Genomic DNA, 16,162 nt, shown 5'->3' with positions numbered 1-16,162 from the left:
CTTTGGATGTCAACAGAAAGATTCTCATTTACTTCAATTAGGCTTCTAATGTGCACATCTAAAAACCATAATTGTATGCACCAGGGGCAGCTCTAGGAATTTTGCTGCCCCAAGCACGGCAGGCAGGCTGCCTTCCGTGGCTTGCCTGCGGGCGGTCTGCTGGTCCCGCGGCTTCGGAGGACCTCCCGCAGGCGTGCCTGCGGGAGGTCCTCCGAAGTCGCGGGACCAGTGGACCCTCCGCAGGCATGCCTGCGGGAGGTCCTCCGAAGCAGCGAGACCAGTGGACCCTCCGCAGGCAAACCACAGAGGCAGCCTGTCTGCCGGCCTCGTGATGCCGGCAGAGCACCCCCCGCGGCTTGCCGCCCCAAGCACGTGCTTGGCGTGCTGGGGCCTGGAGCCGCCCCTGATATGCACAGTCATGGTATTTGGCACACATTTACAAATGCAGAATTCTGTAAATCTGGGCCTTCGCTTTTAGTGACCCTTTAGAACGTAAGAACGGCCACTGTCTCAGACCAATGGTCCATCTAGCCTAGCATCCTGTCTTCTGCTAAAGGTCAGTGCCATGTGCTTCAAAGGGAATGATCAGAACAGGGTAATCATCAAGTTATCCATCCCCTATCATCCAGTCCCAACATCTGGCAGTCATGAGTATGAGTGTCTTCACACTCTTCACACTCAGTTGTTATCATAAATGGTCTCTGCTGCGATCAAATGCAGTAACAGATCAGTCTTAAAACCATTGAACTATAGCAACAGTCAACAATAGAGTTTAAGCTCTGAACAGGAAGTGCTCTTGTGGCAAGACAGTTTGAAGCTAGTGGTCTAAACAACTAATTCTCAGAAGGGAAGTTCTGTGCAGCTTTTAAAAATAGTTAACTATAATATTATACAAGATCTTCATATTTCGGTTCTGTGTAAATTTACCTGTTGCATTCCTTTACTTTAGAGAATTTTTAACAGGAGATTTGGCCAAGTCCACTTAGATGAATAACTGGCAACACAGATCCACTTGTAATTGAAGGCATGCCGTTTTTTGATTTACTTTATTCCAGTCCTTTATGTACAGTCCTAACTTCTTGAGAGGCAGTGGTGTGCGTGCAGTGGATAGAGTACTAGTATGGGAGTCAGCTGACCTGCATTCAGTTGCTTGCTCTGCCATTGTATTGCTGTGTGTGACCTTTGCAAATCATGGTGCATCTCTGAGCTGCAGTTTCCCTACTTGTAAAATGGGGGGAAATAATGGCAAATTTTTATTTGCTCAGCACCTTGACATCAGTTGATGAGAAGTAATGTAAATCCTACATTTTATTAAGGAGCATTCTTGGTAAAACAATTAAAAATTCTGCATTCCCTACAGTAGCTATGGTGAGTGGATTCAACCTGGAGTCTTCTTCACTGCTGTCCAGTGGAAGAGCTTTTGTTTGGGTCTGTAGCTCAGCCACCATCATGACAACGATAAAATTCTTAGCTGTAGAATATACCATTAGGCTTTCCATTATACCCACCAGCCCCACTCAATCTGCATAATTTATAGCCATGGATAGCATATGGTCCTTAATAATGATGGACTTCAGTTTACAAGCTGAGTTACTGATGGGCAACTTGGGTGTTGCTGTCAGGACTAACTAAATCCCTGATCCTGCAAAGAGCTCTGTATGACTGGACCACCAATGAAGGCAGTGGGCCTCCATAGGAGCACAGGGATTCACCCACACAAGTTTCCCTGAGGGATTTGTGGCCTAAAATACCATTTAATCAGGATAGCCCAATGTAGTGAAGAAAATGATTATAGACTACAGCTGGGCAAAAAAATTCAGACGAACAGCTTGTTCATTGAAAAATGGAGTGTGGTGTCAACTGAAATCATTTGCAAATTTGTGTTGAGTTTGCTGAGTAGTTTTGTCCGAACTAAAAAAGTTGAAATGTTTTCATAATGTTGAAATGTTTAGTGTCAACCTGGAAATTTTTATTTAGATTTTCAGGTGTATTTTGACAAAAGCAAAGGAAAGGAGTGGCAATTCATAGTCATTCATGAAGACAAGAAATAGTTGTTGGACCAGCAAAAGAGAATGAGTTTGTCTTTACAGCGTGGAAGTTAGGACACTCATCTAGAATATGGGAGGCCCCAGTTCAAATCCATACTCCAATGACTACTTAATTATTGGTGCAAAATGCACCAGCTTCAAGAGGAAACACTGAGAAAGCCCCATACCTGAAGATACCATGGCCTTGTGGTTAGGAGACTCTTGCAATGTGGGAGACCCACATTCAAATCCCTTTTCCACATCAGGCAGAGAGGGAATTGAACCTGGGTCTCCCACGTGTACTGAGCTAAAGCTCAAAAGGAGTTGGCACCACCACCAATTCCTCCTCTGGCCATTTTGTGAATCCTTTCCTTTACTTTTGTCAAAATTCCTGATAATCTAAACAGTGGGTTTGGGATACAAACAAAATGTTTTGTTTTGAAATTATCAAAATGTTACAGTTCATTTTGACTGGAACTTTTTTTCGAAATTTTCATTGAATAGTTTTGAAAAAATGTCATTTTCAATTTGACCTGAAACACATCTGAAATTTCCAGAGAACTGAAAAATCCATTATTCAGCCAGCCACTACTGACTTCTCCATAGTTGCCCTGTTGTGAAGCCATAAACCACTGAGGGGACCTTCATTGTCATAAAATAGAACCCTAAAATTGTAATATCCTGAGCACAGCCATCTATCCCTACTTCATTTCTTTAGTGCTCATGAAAGCTTATGCAAGTCTCCACTGTACATAGGCCTAGAATAATAAGACAGAATTCTTTGGTAATAATGGCAAAGCACTCCTAAGAGATACTTAGTGGGGAAATCTGAAGATTAATTTGTAATAAGCATAACTGGACACAATAGAATAAAAATAATGGACAAATACATCCTGACAGCTGTTCACAAGGAGCTAAATAGCTAACTACGGATACTGATGAGAGTAGAAATGGAAAGAAATTGTTTTGCTGCGTCCCATCCTGAACCATCCAAATGAAACTGAGAAAAAGTTTGGGGAATCCCATCATGTTTGCACCTGCCCATATAATGCATACAACTGTTTCAGAATTGCTCATGTGCAAAGCAGAGAAGGAGAAGCTGTGTACTGCAAGTTAGATGGAAGTAAGAAACTCTTCTTTTTAGAATATGCACAGAGGGCTTTGTTCTGAGCCAAATTGTCATGTAAAGTCTGGTAAATGGACTTTCTTCAGAGGTTGTGGGGAGGAATTCTCACCTTTAACTTGGAATCAGGCCATGAAACAAATGCTCCAAAATTTGAAGTAGCAAAGGTACGAGCCACTTCAGGGCATACTGAACAATGATTCTGCATAATCCACTGCTCGCAGTCCCCTATTTTGCCCTCAAACACCCTGTGCTGCCCTGTAACTGAGGGTAGAATGTGAGCGACTGAGTCTGATTCTGCTCTTTTGTTATATTGCTGTAAATATGGAGAACATAAGAAAGGCCATACTGAGTCAGACTAATGGTCCATCTAGCCCAGTGTCCTGTCTTCCGATAGTGGCCAATGCCAGGTGCTTCAGAGGGAATGAACAGAACAGATAATCATCAAGTGATCCCATCCCCTGTCGCTCATTCCCAGCTTCTGGCAAACAGAGGCTATAGACACTTCAGAGCATGGTTTTGCATCCCAGACCATCAATGGCTAATAGCCATTGATGGACCTATACTCCATGAACTTATCCAGTGCTTGTTTGAACCCTGTTATAGTTTTGGCCTTCATGACATCCTCTGCCAAAAAGTTCCACAGGTTGACTGTGTGTTGTGTGAAGAAATACTTCCTTTTGTTTTTTTTAAACATGCTGGCTATTAATTTCATTTGGTGACCCTAGTTCTTGTGTTATGAGAAGGAGTAAAAAACACTTCCTTATTTACTTTCTCCACATCAGTCACGATTTTATAGACCTTCATTGTATCCCCCCTTTGTCGTCTCTTTTTCAAGATGAGTAGCTACATTGACTTCACTAGAATCATTCCAGATTCGTGCCAGGGTAATGGAGAGCAGAGGCTGGTCCACCATGCCAGTTACAGAAACCCAATGGGACAGATCTGTGGATTAACTTGAGGATGTGGAGAAAGTACCCCAGGGTCTTGCAAGTGTGAATTTACAGTCGTTGACTCACCATTCCCACAGTGAAGAGGGATTCACAGTCATGCAGTGGGGCAGAGTGAGCATTTGCAACTAGGTAGAACCTAATGATTAACACAAGGAAATCTAGCCCATCCCTGCAGATCTCATGGTAGCAGTCACTCTGCTCTCCACATTGGTCCTGACAGCCCAGCTCACTCTGGGTCCCTACCACAGCTGTGCAATGCCCATTTTCCCTGAGAATGGTAAAAGCTGTGAAAAGGAAGTTAAATAGCATCAATAAACCCCATGGGCGGTGGGCATAGGCAGCAGGTTATATACATTTGCGGTGCCCGGGCTCCAGGAATATTCAGGGCCGGGTGCCCTGCTCCAGCAATATTTGGAGCTGGGTCTTTCCCCCGGCCCTGCCTGGATTGGGCCCCGGCCCCCGCGGGCTTCCCGCCGCGTCCCTGGAGCTGGTCCCAGCCCCCGCCTGCCACCTCTCCCCCGCGTGTGTTCTCCCTCCCCCCCCCCCCGCCGCGCTGCGTCCCTGCCTGACAGAAAGCAGCGCGCGCCTTTCCCCTGCCTGCTCGAGCTGCCGGAGTAGAGCGGCTCCCGGCAGAACTGCTGTCTGCTGCCCCAGAGTCCTAGTGCCTGCCATCCACTCATGGCAAGGCAGGCTGCCCTTACCCTGCCCTAGCCCTGAGCCTCTCCAATGCCCCAAACCCTCATCCCCAGCCAGAGCCCTCATCCCCCCGCACCCTAATCCTCAGCCCCAGCCCTGAGCCCTCATCCCCCCCCGCACCCTGATCATCAGCCCCAGCCAGAGCCCTCATCTGCCCCCGCACCCTGATCCTCAGCCCCAGCCAGAGCCCTCATCCCCCCGCACCCTGATCCTCAGCCCCAGCCCTGAGCCCCCCACAGCATGAACCCCTCATCCTCAGCCCCACAGCCCTCACCCCACACCCCAACCCTCTGCCCTGAGCCCCCTCCTGCATCATGAATCCCTCATCCTCAGCCCCACAGCCCTGACCCCTGCACTCTCTCCTATCCCCAAACTCTCTCCCAGAGGGTGCACCCCCTCCCCCTTCCTACACATCGCTTCCCACCCCCAAACTCCCTCCCAGAGCCTGCACTCCTTACCCCTTCCTACACCCCCACCCTCAGCCCAGAGCCTGCACCCAAACTCTGTTCCAAAGCCTGCACCCCTCACCCCCTCCTGCACACCCACCCCCTGCCCCAACCCGGAGCCTGCACCCAGCACCCAAACTCCATCCCAAAGCCTGCACCCTGCACCCCGCCTGCACCCTAATCCCCAGCCTAGGATCTGCACCCCAGACCTCCCCCCACCAAGCCCCCTCCCAGAGCCTTAGGCAGGTGGGGGCAGAGTTTGGGGAGGCGGAGTTGGGGGGCGGGTTCTGGGCACCACCAAAATTTCTACAAACTTGCCACCCATGGGGGCGGGTGAACGAGCCATTGGGAGAGGCTCTCTGCCTGAAGCCCCACCTCTCCCCTTCGGCCCCACTCCCCCACCAGAGCACAGAGCACACCCCCCGAGGCCACCAGCCCCACCGCATGCTCCCAGCCCCAGAGCACCAGGCAGGCTGTGCAGCCAGAGCACCCCCATCCCCGTGCACCAGAGCGCCCTTACCCCAGTGCCAGGTGGTGCGGTCCCAGTGCACCCAACTCCAGCCCCGGAGCGCTGGGCAGGCAGCATGATGTGCCCCAGGTCTTGCAAGCAATAGCCCCTGCATGCCTATCCCAGTCTCTCCACCATGGAAGAGCAGGAAGGGAACTGGAAGCAGGCAGGAAGGGGGCTGGGGCAGAGCATGGGTGGGGCCATGCCAGGCTGTTTGGGGAGGCACAGCCTCCCCCGGCCTATGGTACCCGCCACCCATGATAAGTCCATGAAGATTCTCACTGGGCTGCTAATGGGGATGCTACATAAAGTAGCTACTTCCTGGATCCATCCCTCTCTGATCCAACACCCCTTTCTCTTGCCAATCTTACAGTTGTCACATGGAGGGTTTTTTGCGGCTTGTTGGGACTCTTTGTCTGGAAGCCCCTCCTGCTCCTTTCCAAGAATTTCAAACCCTTTATGTCCATTTCCCTACTTCTTTGCCTCCCTCCATGCCCAGGAGCAGAGAGGGGCACCGAGCACAGCTGGGTTTGTAGTGTGCTTTTTGTGGAGAAAAAGTTAAACAATTCTAAAACACATTATACACACTATTTGTAGTACTGTATATGTGAGGGGTGTGGAAGCCAGCAGAAAGTAGGCATCAGCAAAAATGCTGTCTCTTAACCCTTTTTTGGACATGCCTTTAATTCTTTATAGTGTTTTTTTAATTGTTTGTTGATCTGACTAAATCTTTTGTTTTTTATTTCTTGTCAGACAGACACAATTCCATGGGAAATAAGAACTCTGTACCCATCTGTACCTGAAGATGCAGAACAAAATGTAGAAAATTTATTTGTTAAAGAGGTAAATATTCAGCATCTGTACTTCTTGATTTTAAATAAGTCCAATCACCCTTTTTGTTACGTTTAATTATATGAGTCTAATGGTGATTTCTCTTTTGTTTTAGTCACATTTTTAAACAGTGTGATTATTTTTTGGTGGCCTGGTTTGCATCTAGAAAATTTGCAATTTTATTGCGCTTGCCTCTCAGATGTCATTGTTTTAGTCCTGCATAGCTGATCCTTTTGCGTTAGGCACATTTCTTAACATGAGCACTGAACTCTGGAGCTAGCAAAACCTGGGGAGTTTTGTACTTCACAAATATTTATATCCTTTCAAAAACATTAGACGTTTTGCAGAACATTTTGAAACTCTTAGCACTAGTGAGATCTTGCTTCATCTTTATATTTTGTTTTAAGGCCTATATTGTGGCCCTAGCAGCTGGTCACATTAGGGATGAGGAGGAAGGATTCTGCACTATTGGCAGTGGCTGGAGGCATTGCACCTGTATGGTACACATGCAAGCAGATTGCTTCCCAGGTACTTGAATGCAAGTAGGAGTATGGTTGGTCTGAGGCTGCAGAGCAGGAGAGATGCATGATTTCAAACACTGCTGGTGATTTTATGACTCCCCTGTAGCTTGTCTTAGAGAGATTCTGGCTGCTTCTTGCACAGGAACTCAAGAGGTAGACAGCTCCCTGCAACTTTTCCACTGTGTGCTACAGAAGGCACAATGTGGCCTGACATTTATATTAGAAATACAGATATATGGGACCAAATTTCAGCCAGCCTCCAAATTACATGCAATGATACTTACTTACATGCACAAATAACCTTAGCCCCTAAAATGTATGTGTGCCCTGCTTTTTGTACCTAGAGGAGAGAGTTACACATCCAGCTTCCCAATTTGTATTAGCATTGTCTGTTTTCGTATGCAGCATGGCTGCATATATACTTCTGCAGGAAAACTCATTTGCCCACAAAAAAGTAGGTAAATAAACTCAGAGGCCAGCCTGAAAATTTGGCTGACAGATTCCCAAGCAGCATAACACTTTACAAGCCCTATTTTTCTCTCCATCTGTGTGCCTAGAAACTCACTGCCAGCTCAAACTCCTTCTCTCCCTGCCACCTTTCCAATTCTGACAATAGGGCTTGATGAGGCAAGTCATTATTTCCCTTCTTTTCCTTTCAGCAGGGAGGGGTCTGTCTATTCTGTAGTTTGGGGCTCCACAGATTGTAAAGCCAACACTATCCACATTGCTGTGCTCAGAAAATGGAGTCTAAAAATGGAATGTAATGCACAGTATCTGGGAATTATTACTGCTGAATACTCCAAGGAGGTGCTAATGACAAACTGGCAAAACCCTAAGCCTTCTCTGCAACACTAGAGAGCCAAGAATAAGAGAGAGCAGTAGAACAAGGGTGGACGGGGGGGAGGGAAGCACTAGAGACTGAAGACTGCAGTGGGAGTGCTGTTCATGGAACAATGGTAGGTTAAAGCCTTTAAACTAAATCTTAAAATAGAAATACATGTGTTCCACTTCATGTTTCAAAGCCAAAAAATATATAAAGTCAATTAGGTCCAAGCAGGAAATAGTTACCAATATCCAATCGTCTCCTTACTCAGCCAAGAGCATAACACAAAGGTCCTCTGGAGCCAGGGTATTCTTCTTGGAAATGAAGATAAAAGATGAAGGTGTAAATATTCCCTTCCCAGTCTACACATAATTTCACCAGCTATAGTATTACAAATGAAGGGCCACAGGACAAATTTATGAGTGAGCCCTTTTCTCTCCCAAGCTGGATATAGTCTTAATGGCAATGAGTATCAGAGGGGTAGCCATGTTAGTCTGTATCCACAAAAACAATGAGGAGTCTGGTGGCACCTTAAAGACTAACAGATTTATTTGAGCATAAGCTTTCGTGGGTAAAAAACCCCACTTCAGATACATGGAGTGAAAATTACAGATGCCGGCATAAATATATTGACACATGAAGAGAAGGGAGTTACATTACAAGTGGAGAACCAGTGTTTACGAGGCCAATTCAGTCAGGGTGAATGTGGTCCACTTACAGTAACTGATGAAGTGTCAATAACAAGAGAGGGAAAATTGCTTTTGTAAGGAGCCAGCCACTCCCGGTCCCTATTCAAGCCCAACTTAACTGTGTTAAATTTGCAAATGAATTGTAGCTCTGCTCTCTCTTTGAAGTCTGTTTTTGAAATTTTTTTGTTGCAGGATGGCTACTTTTAAATCTGTTATGACTCCGCTGCAGGTTGTCTGCCACAATATAGGGCCACAATATAAGCCTCAAAATGTGACACCAATATTCTCTCTAAAAATGAGAGCTATCACCTTGTTATTTTTTGGGAGGAGTGTTTGTGCTGGAGCTGACCACCTGTCTGATAAGGGAAAGATTGTGGCTTGTTCTGAATCATGTGCAAGGAAGGAAGGAAGATGGTGCTAGTTGGTGAGGAAGTGGGTTGAGCTTCTCCAGCTTATGAGTCTTTGCAATAGGTAGCAGCACGCCCAATCCTTGTGCACCTTGGACCTGAATCCTTTGCCCATAGAAACCAGTGGAGAGGCTCCAAGGAACTTCAGGGGACATTGGATCAGGACCCAGAGCCTAAGGCGATCTTTTGCCAGTCACACTGAACTCCCCAAAGACAGGAGCTGAGCTCTGGCCCCATCCAGGTCTTACCAAAGTGGATGGAGCACATCCTATAGCAATAGGTGCTCTATTCTGTACTTCCCCAACATTCTCAGAAGCATGCTGCCTTCTTCAGCACTAAGGGCCTGATCCAGAGTCTGTTAAAGTCAATGGAAAGACTTCTTCAATGAGCTTTGGTTCAGCCAGAATACCTCAGGCAGCCAGAATACCTCCAGCTCCTGCCAGCTCTTTACCTCAGCACAGCTGTAACATTAAAAGCTATCCTTAATTTCTTCCAAATGCAGTTTTTTGTCCAGTTATTCCTTTATAACTCTGTGACAAACGAGATTCATAAGAGAACTAGAAACTAAGTATTAACAGGACACAGTGGCTGATAACATCTTGCAAGTGACATCTGCAAAATCTAACCAGCATATTTGAATAAAGGAATTTTGGGTAAATAAACCACAGAGTATAAAAATACCACTGGATTATAAGCAATACTTCTCCTAAAACAAACCTAAAGGGCTCAATTCTCCTTTGTCTTGTACGTTGTGGAGTCATTCACGCCTGTCCAGTGAATGTGCAGAGGGCTGCCATGTCAGAATGGCAACATTTTACACTCCACACAGATGTCACTATTTCTGAAAGGTAACAGAAAATCAAGCTTGTTTGTAGAGTTGTTGGGTCAAAATAGCTTTCTTCTTCCACCGCAGAAGTGGCTGCATTTTAACTGTGGCTGTAATTAGGCTTACAATCCATAAAAATCCTCTTTAAAGTGCTTTGAGATCCATTCAGATGAAAGGCAGTATATCAAAGTGAAGTAATAATAACTATTATATCCTTAATATTGAAATTTCAGGTAGTAGATTTATGTGGTTTATTTAGTCATACCTACTGTAGTAAGAATATTATAAATATTCCTTTTATCCTGTCAATATAGGCTTCCCAACTGCAAAAATGGTATAATATTCAGTTGTCCTTTAGTACCCAAGTCGTTCACAGTGGAGGATTTCTGTATTCACGATATTGTACCATATCTCCGTAGGAATTGTAAATGTTATCGGTTATTAAACCAAGAGCTTTATTAATCTTAACACTAAAGAAGTAACAACTTTACAACCATTCTCTTTATAATTATTGAAAGGGGTTATATATCAGTCAATTACTCAGGCTATTTTGTCCACTATACACACTGCACACTCATTTTCTTCTTTTAAATTTCACATTCAAATTAAAACAGAAACTTAAGTTGGTAGGTGTCACCATCTAAAATAAATCAAAGGCTTTATTATCCATCGTGCTGAAGATTTTTTCAGGTTCAAAAGCTGTGTTTCAATGTTTTAAAGAAGTAGTGTATCAGTACACCGCCACCAATGTACTGAGGCTCTCTTACAGCCTATATTTACAGTACTTGGAGAAGTAAACAGTTTATTAAAATGTTGTGAATTAATTGCATATTTTAATCTTTAGGTTTGGTAAAATCTAGGATTCTCAATCACTAATTTTTATTTTATATATGAGCTGTATGAAATTGGAGAGTTGTAAAACTGAGGCCTCCTGATGGGCTTTTGGCCAATAGAGATGGCATCATGCTTTTCATATGAGTAGGGGGAGTAACCTCAGAGTGCTGGCTAATTCCAAACTAGTTAATGCTAGTAAGTTCTGCCTTCCAAAATCCCTGCGTAGTTTCCCTTAAGTATGATGTTCTTTGCTTCCTGTTTTAAAACTCTTTCTTAGTGTTGCCCTTCACTGTTTTAATAGCTGCTGCTTTCCACCTCAGAGATGGCAGAATTTAAGTGGTGAATGAAGTTACATAATCCTTTATCCATCTAATATGTGTGTAAGGTGCTTTAGGATTCAAAAACTGCTAAATCATTCCATGTTTGTTGTTGTTAATAATAAATGAATGATTATATAAGTTCCTTCCCCAAGCTTGCAGAGATCTTAAAGAGAATGTAAACTGTAAAAGAAAGGGGAACTCTGGCCATTTTCAAGGGGTTTCTAGGTACTCTCTTCAGTTCTGCTTCTTTTATTTCATTTTCTTTTTTTCAAAATGTTAATTTGCATTGCAGAGCAAACCTGTTACATGGCTACACTATGAAGTGCCCCTTTCACTGTGGCAGCCATCACACTGTCACCACCAACACAAACACTGGAAATCTGCAGGTGCTGAGTTTTTGCAGGATGATTTCTCTAGGGGAAAGTCTGGCCAGTGGGGGAAGGTGTTGGGGGTGGGGGGAAGGAAAGGCTTCAAAGCCTGCAGGGCTGACAGCGAGGAGATGGAACAAGAGAGCTGATGCAAATGAGTGCCAACCCTTCCCCATCCCATAATTAATCTCCTCCTCACCCTACTAGGGCTAAACATCCCTCTGGAATGACTCTCCATCAAGGTTAGGAGGCAGCTGTATCTGGCCTGAGGGCCGCAGCTGTTGCTGTGGAAGGGTTCCATCCGTCTGATCAACAGCATCTTGTGTTTCCCTCCATAATTCAATAATTTCCCATCAAAGATGTTGATGAAATCAATACAAATGTTTTAGTATTTTCTGGTGGAAAAATGTTCGGTTGGAAAATGTTCAACCCACTCTGGTGTATAACAGACTGCAATTCTTAACCACAATAGGCTAGCTAGAGATAAGGAGTGGCCATTGCTCTAAATGTACTTGCCCCTGTGATTTCTCTGAATGTTACTTGAATGTGCTTTTTGTTCCTTTATATTTTAATTTTGATTAGTCTGTTCTTGAAGAAGCACAAGAAACCTTTATATTTAATAAGTTAAAACATTGTGGCCTGCTCTATATATTGTTCATGGCTATTTTTAAACACATCAGTAAAGAGCCTATAATGTTAACAAAAAAAGTCCTGTGTTGAATCCCTTTTACATGAATTGATTGCATCTGTTAAGTATTCTAATCAGTAATGAAAGTAGGGCAGGAAAAATCAGTCCTTTCTTTAAATGATTCCGTTTCTTTTTGTGTCACCAATAGACAGTGTATGAAGTATGAATTAGTGAGTCTACACTTATTCTGATCCAATTCATTGAATGATCTTTTTCACTGGCTCATGTAATACCGTATATACATTGCTCCTGTGCAAATATTTACTTACTATGTCCCAGATGGTCACCAGACTGACTTAACTAAAGCTTAAACCACAGAAATACAATGGTGGGTTTGTTTCTGTCCACCTGTGAATCTGCAGAAAGGGCTCAATTTTGCTGTCATTGGAGTCCATGGTAAAATTCCCATTGATGATATTGTGCCATATTCAGGTTTTGGCTGTGATCCTACAAGGTGCTGAGCATCCTCCATTACCATTTAAAGTCAATGATTGCATTAGTCTGTCTATCATTTAAGCCATAATATATGATCCTATCAGCCTGTATGATCTGGTCACATTTTCTCCCACTTTTTCGTGCAGCACCATTGAATTCAGTGGGGTGTAAATCAGAACTGAATTTTGCCCTGTGCATTCAGAATGAATCTATTACTATAGTGATTTGGATGTCATATATGTTAATATATTTCATTCAGCTTTTATGTGGGAGGGGACAGCTTATGAATTTGCAGCTGTTTCCTTGTAATTTTGTTCCATATACCGTAAAATCAAAAAGAGATTGGGGGAAAAAAAAGTAATTTAAAATGATCCTTTCCCTGGCTTGTGGGGTTTTTTTTTGTTTTTGTTTTTTATTTGTGGTCACATCTGCTAAGAAGTTTTATTATTGACTTCAGTGGGAGTAGTTTAGGCCAATGCTGAGCCCTTTTGAAAATACTACCCACATTTTAGAATATCATCAGCCCTCACTCCAGAAGGGTGATATTATTTTCCATATTAATGGCCAGAGCCTGACTGCTCCCCTCCCTGTCCGTGAGCACAGAAGGCTCTACACTTAGTGACACCACTGTAAAGCGAGGACTGGCTGTGGAGAGGTCCTGGCGGGAACATTCCTTGGAGTGGGGTTTAGTATCACTGATCTATTTTGTCCTTCTGTCTTTTTATTGTCCATTTTCTTCTAATTTCATTCTGTCAAGCTTTTACTCCCTGCATTCTCTGTTCCCCTGCCCCTTTACTCTCTCTCTTATTCAGTTCTCTCTCTCATCTCCATCCCTCTGTTTTCCATGAGACTATTCTCCTCCCTCTCCCCACTGTGAAATGTCCCTCCACCTCCTACTGTCTCCTTCCTGTGGTTCCCTTTCATCTCCACGCCCTGCCACTGATATGTCTCCCTGCCTCCCTTCCTCTTTCTCTTCTCCCTATGTTTTCTCTTTTCCCACCCAAGGAGGCTGCTGCTGCTGCTGTTGAAGGGGTGTGCACGGAGGGCAAGGTCTAATTCCCATTATGTCAGCTGCCTGTATTAAGCGATCTCCAGTGTGCTGCCACTTCTGCAGTCACAGAGTCTAGTGATGCAGATGGCAGCCCTGTTGTTTGTCTTTTTAAGTACATGGAGGGCACTCAGATACTATAATTATGGGGGTCATAACCTATCAGTATCTGGATAGCCTAGGTATCCCCACTATAAATAGATCCAGTTCTTCTTGCCCCCAAACAAGAGGACTGTTGGTGCTGGGCTTTATGGCCTATGGAACCAAAGGCCAACTCTAGGTGGCTGACCCTGCAAACACTTCTGCTTAACTTTATGCATGTGAGTAGTCCTGTTGAGCTTGACAGATCAGAATAAGGAGAGCAGGGCGATAACCAGATAAACAGACATAATTAGAAAGTTCAGTGGGTAAGTTAAACATGTGCCGAAGTGCTTTGCAGGACCAGGGTCTTAGTTATTAGTACAGCCAAAATCTTTTTTTCTATGATTAAAAACCATAAATGCCATAACTATTTTATCTGCAGATGCTAGCAACTGTAGAAGAGGAAGAATGGTCTTGTGGTCAAGGAGCCAGTAACATGGGTCCATTAACATACCATTTAACTCTAATAAATTGACTAAGGTACCAAGCTTGCTCATGATGACAGAATAGTGGGGTAATTTTTTTAACATACTATACAATTATTAATCCCTACAGTGTGCTTTAGAACCACAATTTCCAGAAGTCTATGATTTAATCTGCTCCATTCTCCTTGTTGCAACTTTATAGGCTACCAATAAACATACAGATTTCTTGTTCCTCTCCACCAATATTTTCTTGCCTTGGCAATTTGAATCTTTGTTAAAATGAGTAACATGATAGTAGGTTGTAAATTAAACATGACTCAACAATGTTATATTGTTGCAGCTAACGACATCATGCTGTACTTACCACATTAATAATTTTCTATAAAAATGAGCAATACAGTAATTCTGTTCTACTTGACACAGAATAGACCTCCAATACAACTTGCATTCAGCTTTGGGCACCACATTTCAAAAGAGACATGAACATATTAAAGAGAGTTCAGAAGAGAGCCACAAAACTGACAAAAGTTTTAAAAAATAAGAACTATGAGGGGAAGTGAAGAGAACTGGAGAAATTCAGTATGAAAAAAATATAACTCAAGTGAGACACAACTGTCCAGAAATACATTATGGGATGTTATAAAGAGGATAAGGATCAGTCCTTGAGGACAGAACAAGAAGTAATAGGCCTAAGCTGTAGCAGGGAGAATTTAAGTTAGGTAGTAGGTTAAGTCTAGTTACTGTGGAAGTTAGGTAATGAAGCCTGGTGCAAAGGGAAGACACAATTTATGTCAGTGGAGATATTCAGGGACACAGAAGTACCAATCTATCAAGGTGATATAGTAATAATTTAATAAATCCTTCCATGATGCAGGAGGATGAAGTCAGTAATCTACTTTAGGTTGCTTCCGTGCACATGAGTCAATTTAAAAGCATCACCTTTGATTTAAATGGGAAATAGTGCTTTAAAACGCTAAGAAATATGAAATTGATTTTCCTTTAAGAATAGCAGTACCAAGCTATTAAACAAGAGAATATGTGCTTCTGCTGGCGTTGTTTCTTTGTTCTGGACCCTTTCCTGAGTGTGAATAAGTTGAAATAATCTATTTCTTTCCTTTCTTTTTAGGCTTGTAAATATTACAATTCTCAGTGGCATGTTGTGAACTACAAATATGAAAAGTATTCAGGAGATTTTCGACATTTACCACAGTAAGTACTTCACTAGTTCTCCATTTTCTTTGCCCAGTTTGGTACTGTTTCGCTGAGTCATGTCAGTATTTCCACTTTCCCCCATCCCTTACCTGCTCCCTATTTGTTTTACCATAAACATACTGGGCCACATTTAAAAAAAAAAGACTGAGACAAAGATCCATGAGCAAACACCTTCACTTATATCTACTAAACACTTTTAATGTACATTCAAATCAAATGACTACTCTTATATTATTAATATTTGTATATGCAAAATACTGATTAGTACAGACAAGTCTGGTTTTTTACTGTTATTAAAAAAAACATAAATGTCATAACTATTTTACCTGGGCCTAATTCTCCTGTCAGTCACAATGGTGTAAAACTGAAGTTACTTCATTGACTATTTAGTTACTCTGGATTTACACCACAGTAAATGAGCTCAAAATCTGGCCAAATATATATAATGCAAGAATGTATGTGCACACACACAAACACTTTGTGGTCTTCTACTTTTTCAGTATTTGGTCATTGTGTGAATAATGAACTTTTCCATGAGATGTAGGTTACAAAATAAATTCATGGTTTCATTATAACCATTCTCATAAAACAAACTGACATTCTGCAGCCATTGGGCATGATTCTCTTCTCGTTTACACTGATGGAAATCAGGAGTATTTCTGTTGAGGTCAGTGGAGTAAGAACCGTGTAAAAGTGATGTAAAATGAGAGGACAATCATGCTCTTTGACTTCAGGAGTAAGAAATGAAAATCTTTGGGCCAAATTCTTCATCTTCTAGGTATAATACATGTGCAGTTGTTTCCCAATACCATGTTTTCCCAACAAGCGGCTTATGCTTTAA

General features: G+C 43.0%; 1 protein-coding gene across 1 annotated transcript in view; it reads left to right on the top strand.

The window, feature by feature from the left end:
• Positions 1 to 16,162, top strand: part of DOCK10 (dedicator of cytokinesis 10) — a 226,471-nt gene that overhangs the window by 95,200 nt on the left and 115,109 nt on the right. Inside the window, exons 3-4 of the mRNA XM_045030918.1 lie at positions 6,507 to 6,596; positions 15,236 to 15,318. Of these exons, the coding sequence (XP_044886853.1) occupies positions 6,507 to 6,596; positions 15,236 to 15,318 (173 nt within the window). The remainder of the gene's footprint in view (positions 1 to 6,506; positions 6,597 to 15,235; positions 15,319 to 16,162) is intronic.

Source organism: Mauremys mutica, chromosome 9 (genome assembly GCF_020497125.1).
Source record: "Mauremys mutica isolate MM-2020 ecotype Southern chromosome 9, ASM2049712v1, whole genome shotgun sequence".
Taxonomy (NCBI): Eukaryota; Metazoa; Chordata; order Testudines; family Geoemydidae; genus Mauremys; species Mauremys mutica.
The sequence above is the reverse complement of the archived record's forward strand: the minus strand, read 5'-3'. Positions and strand labels throughout refer to the sequence as shown.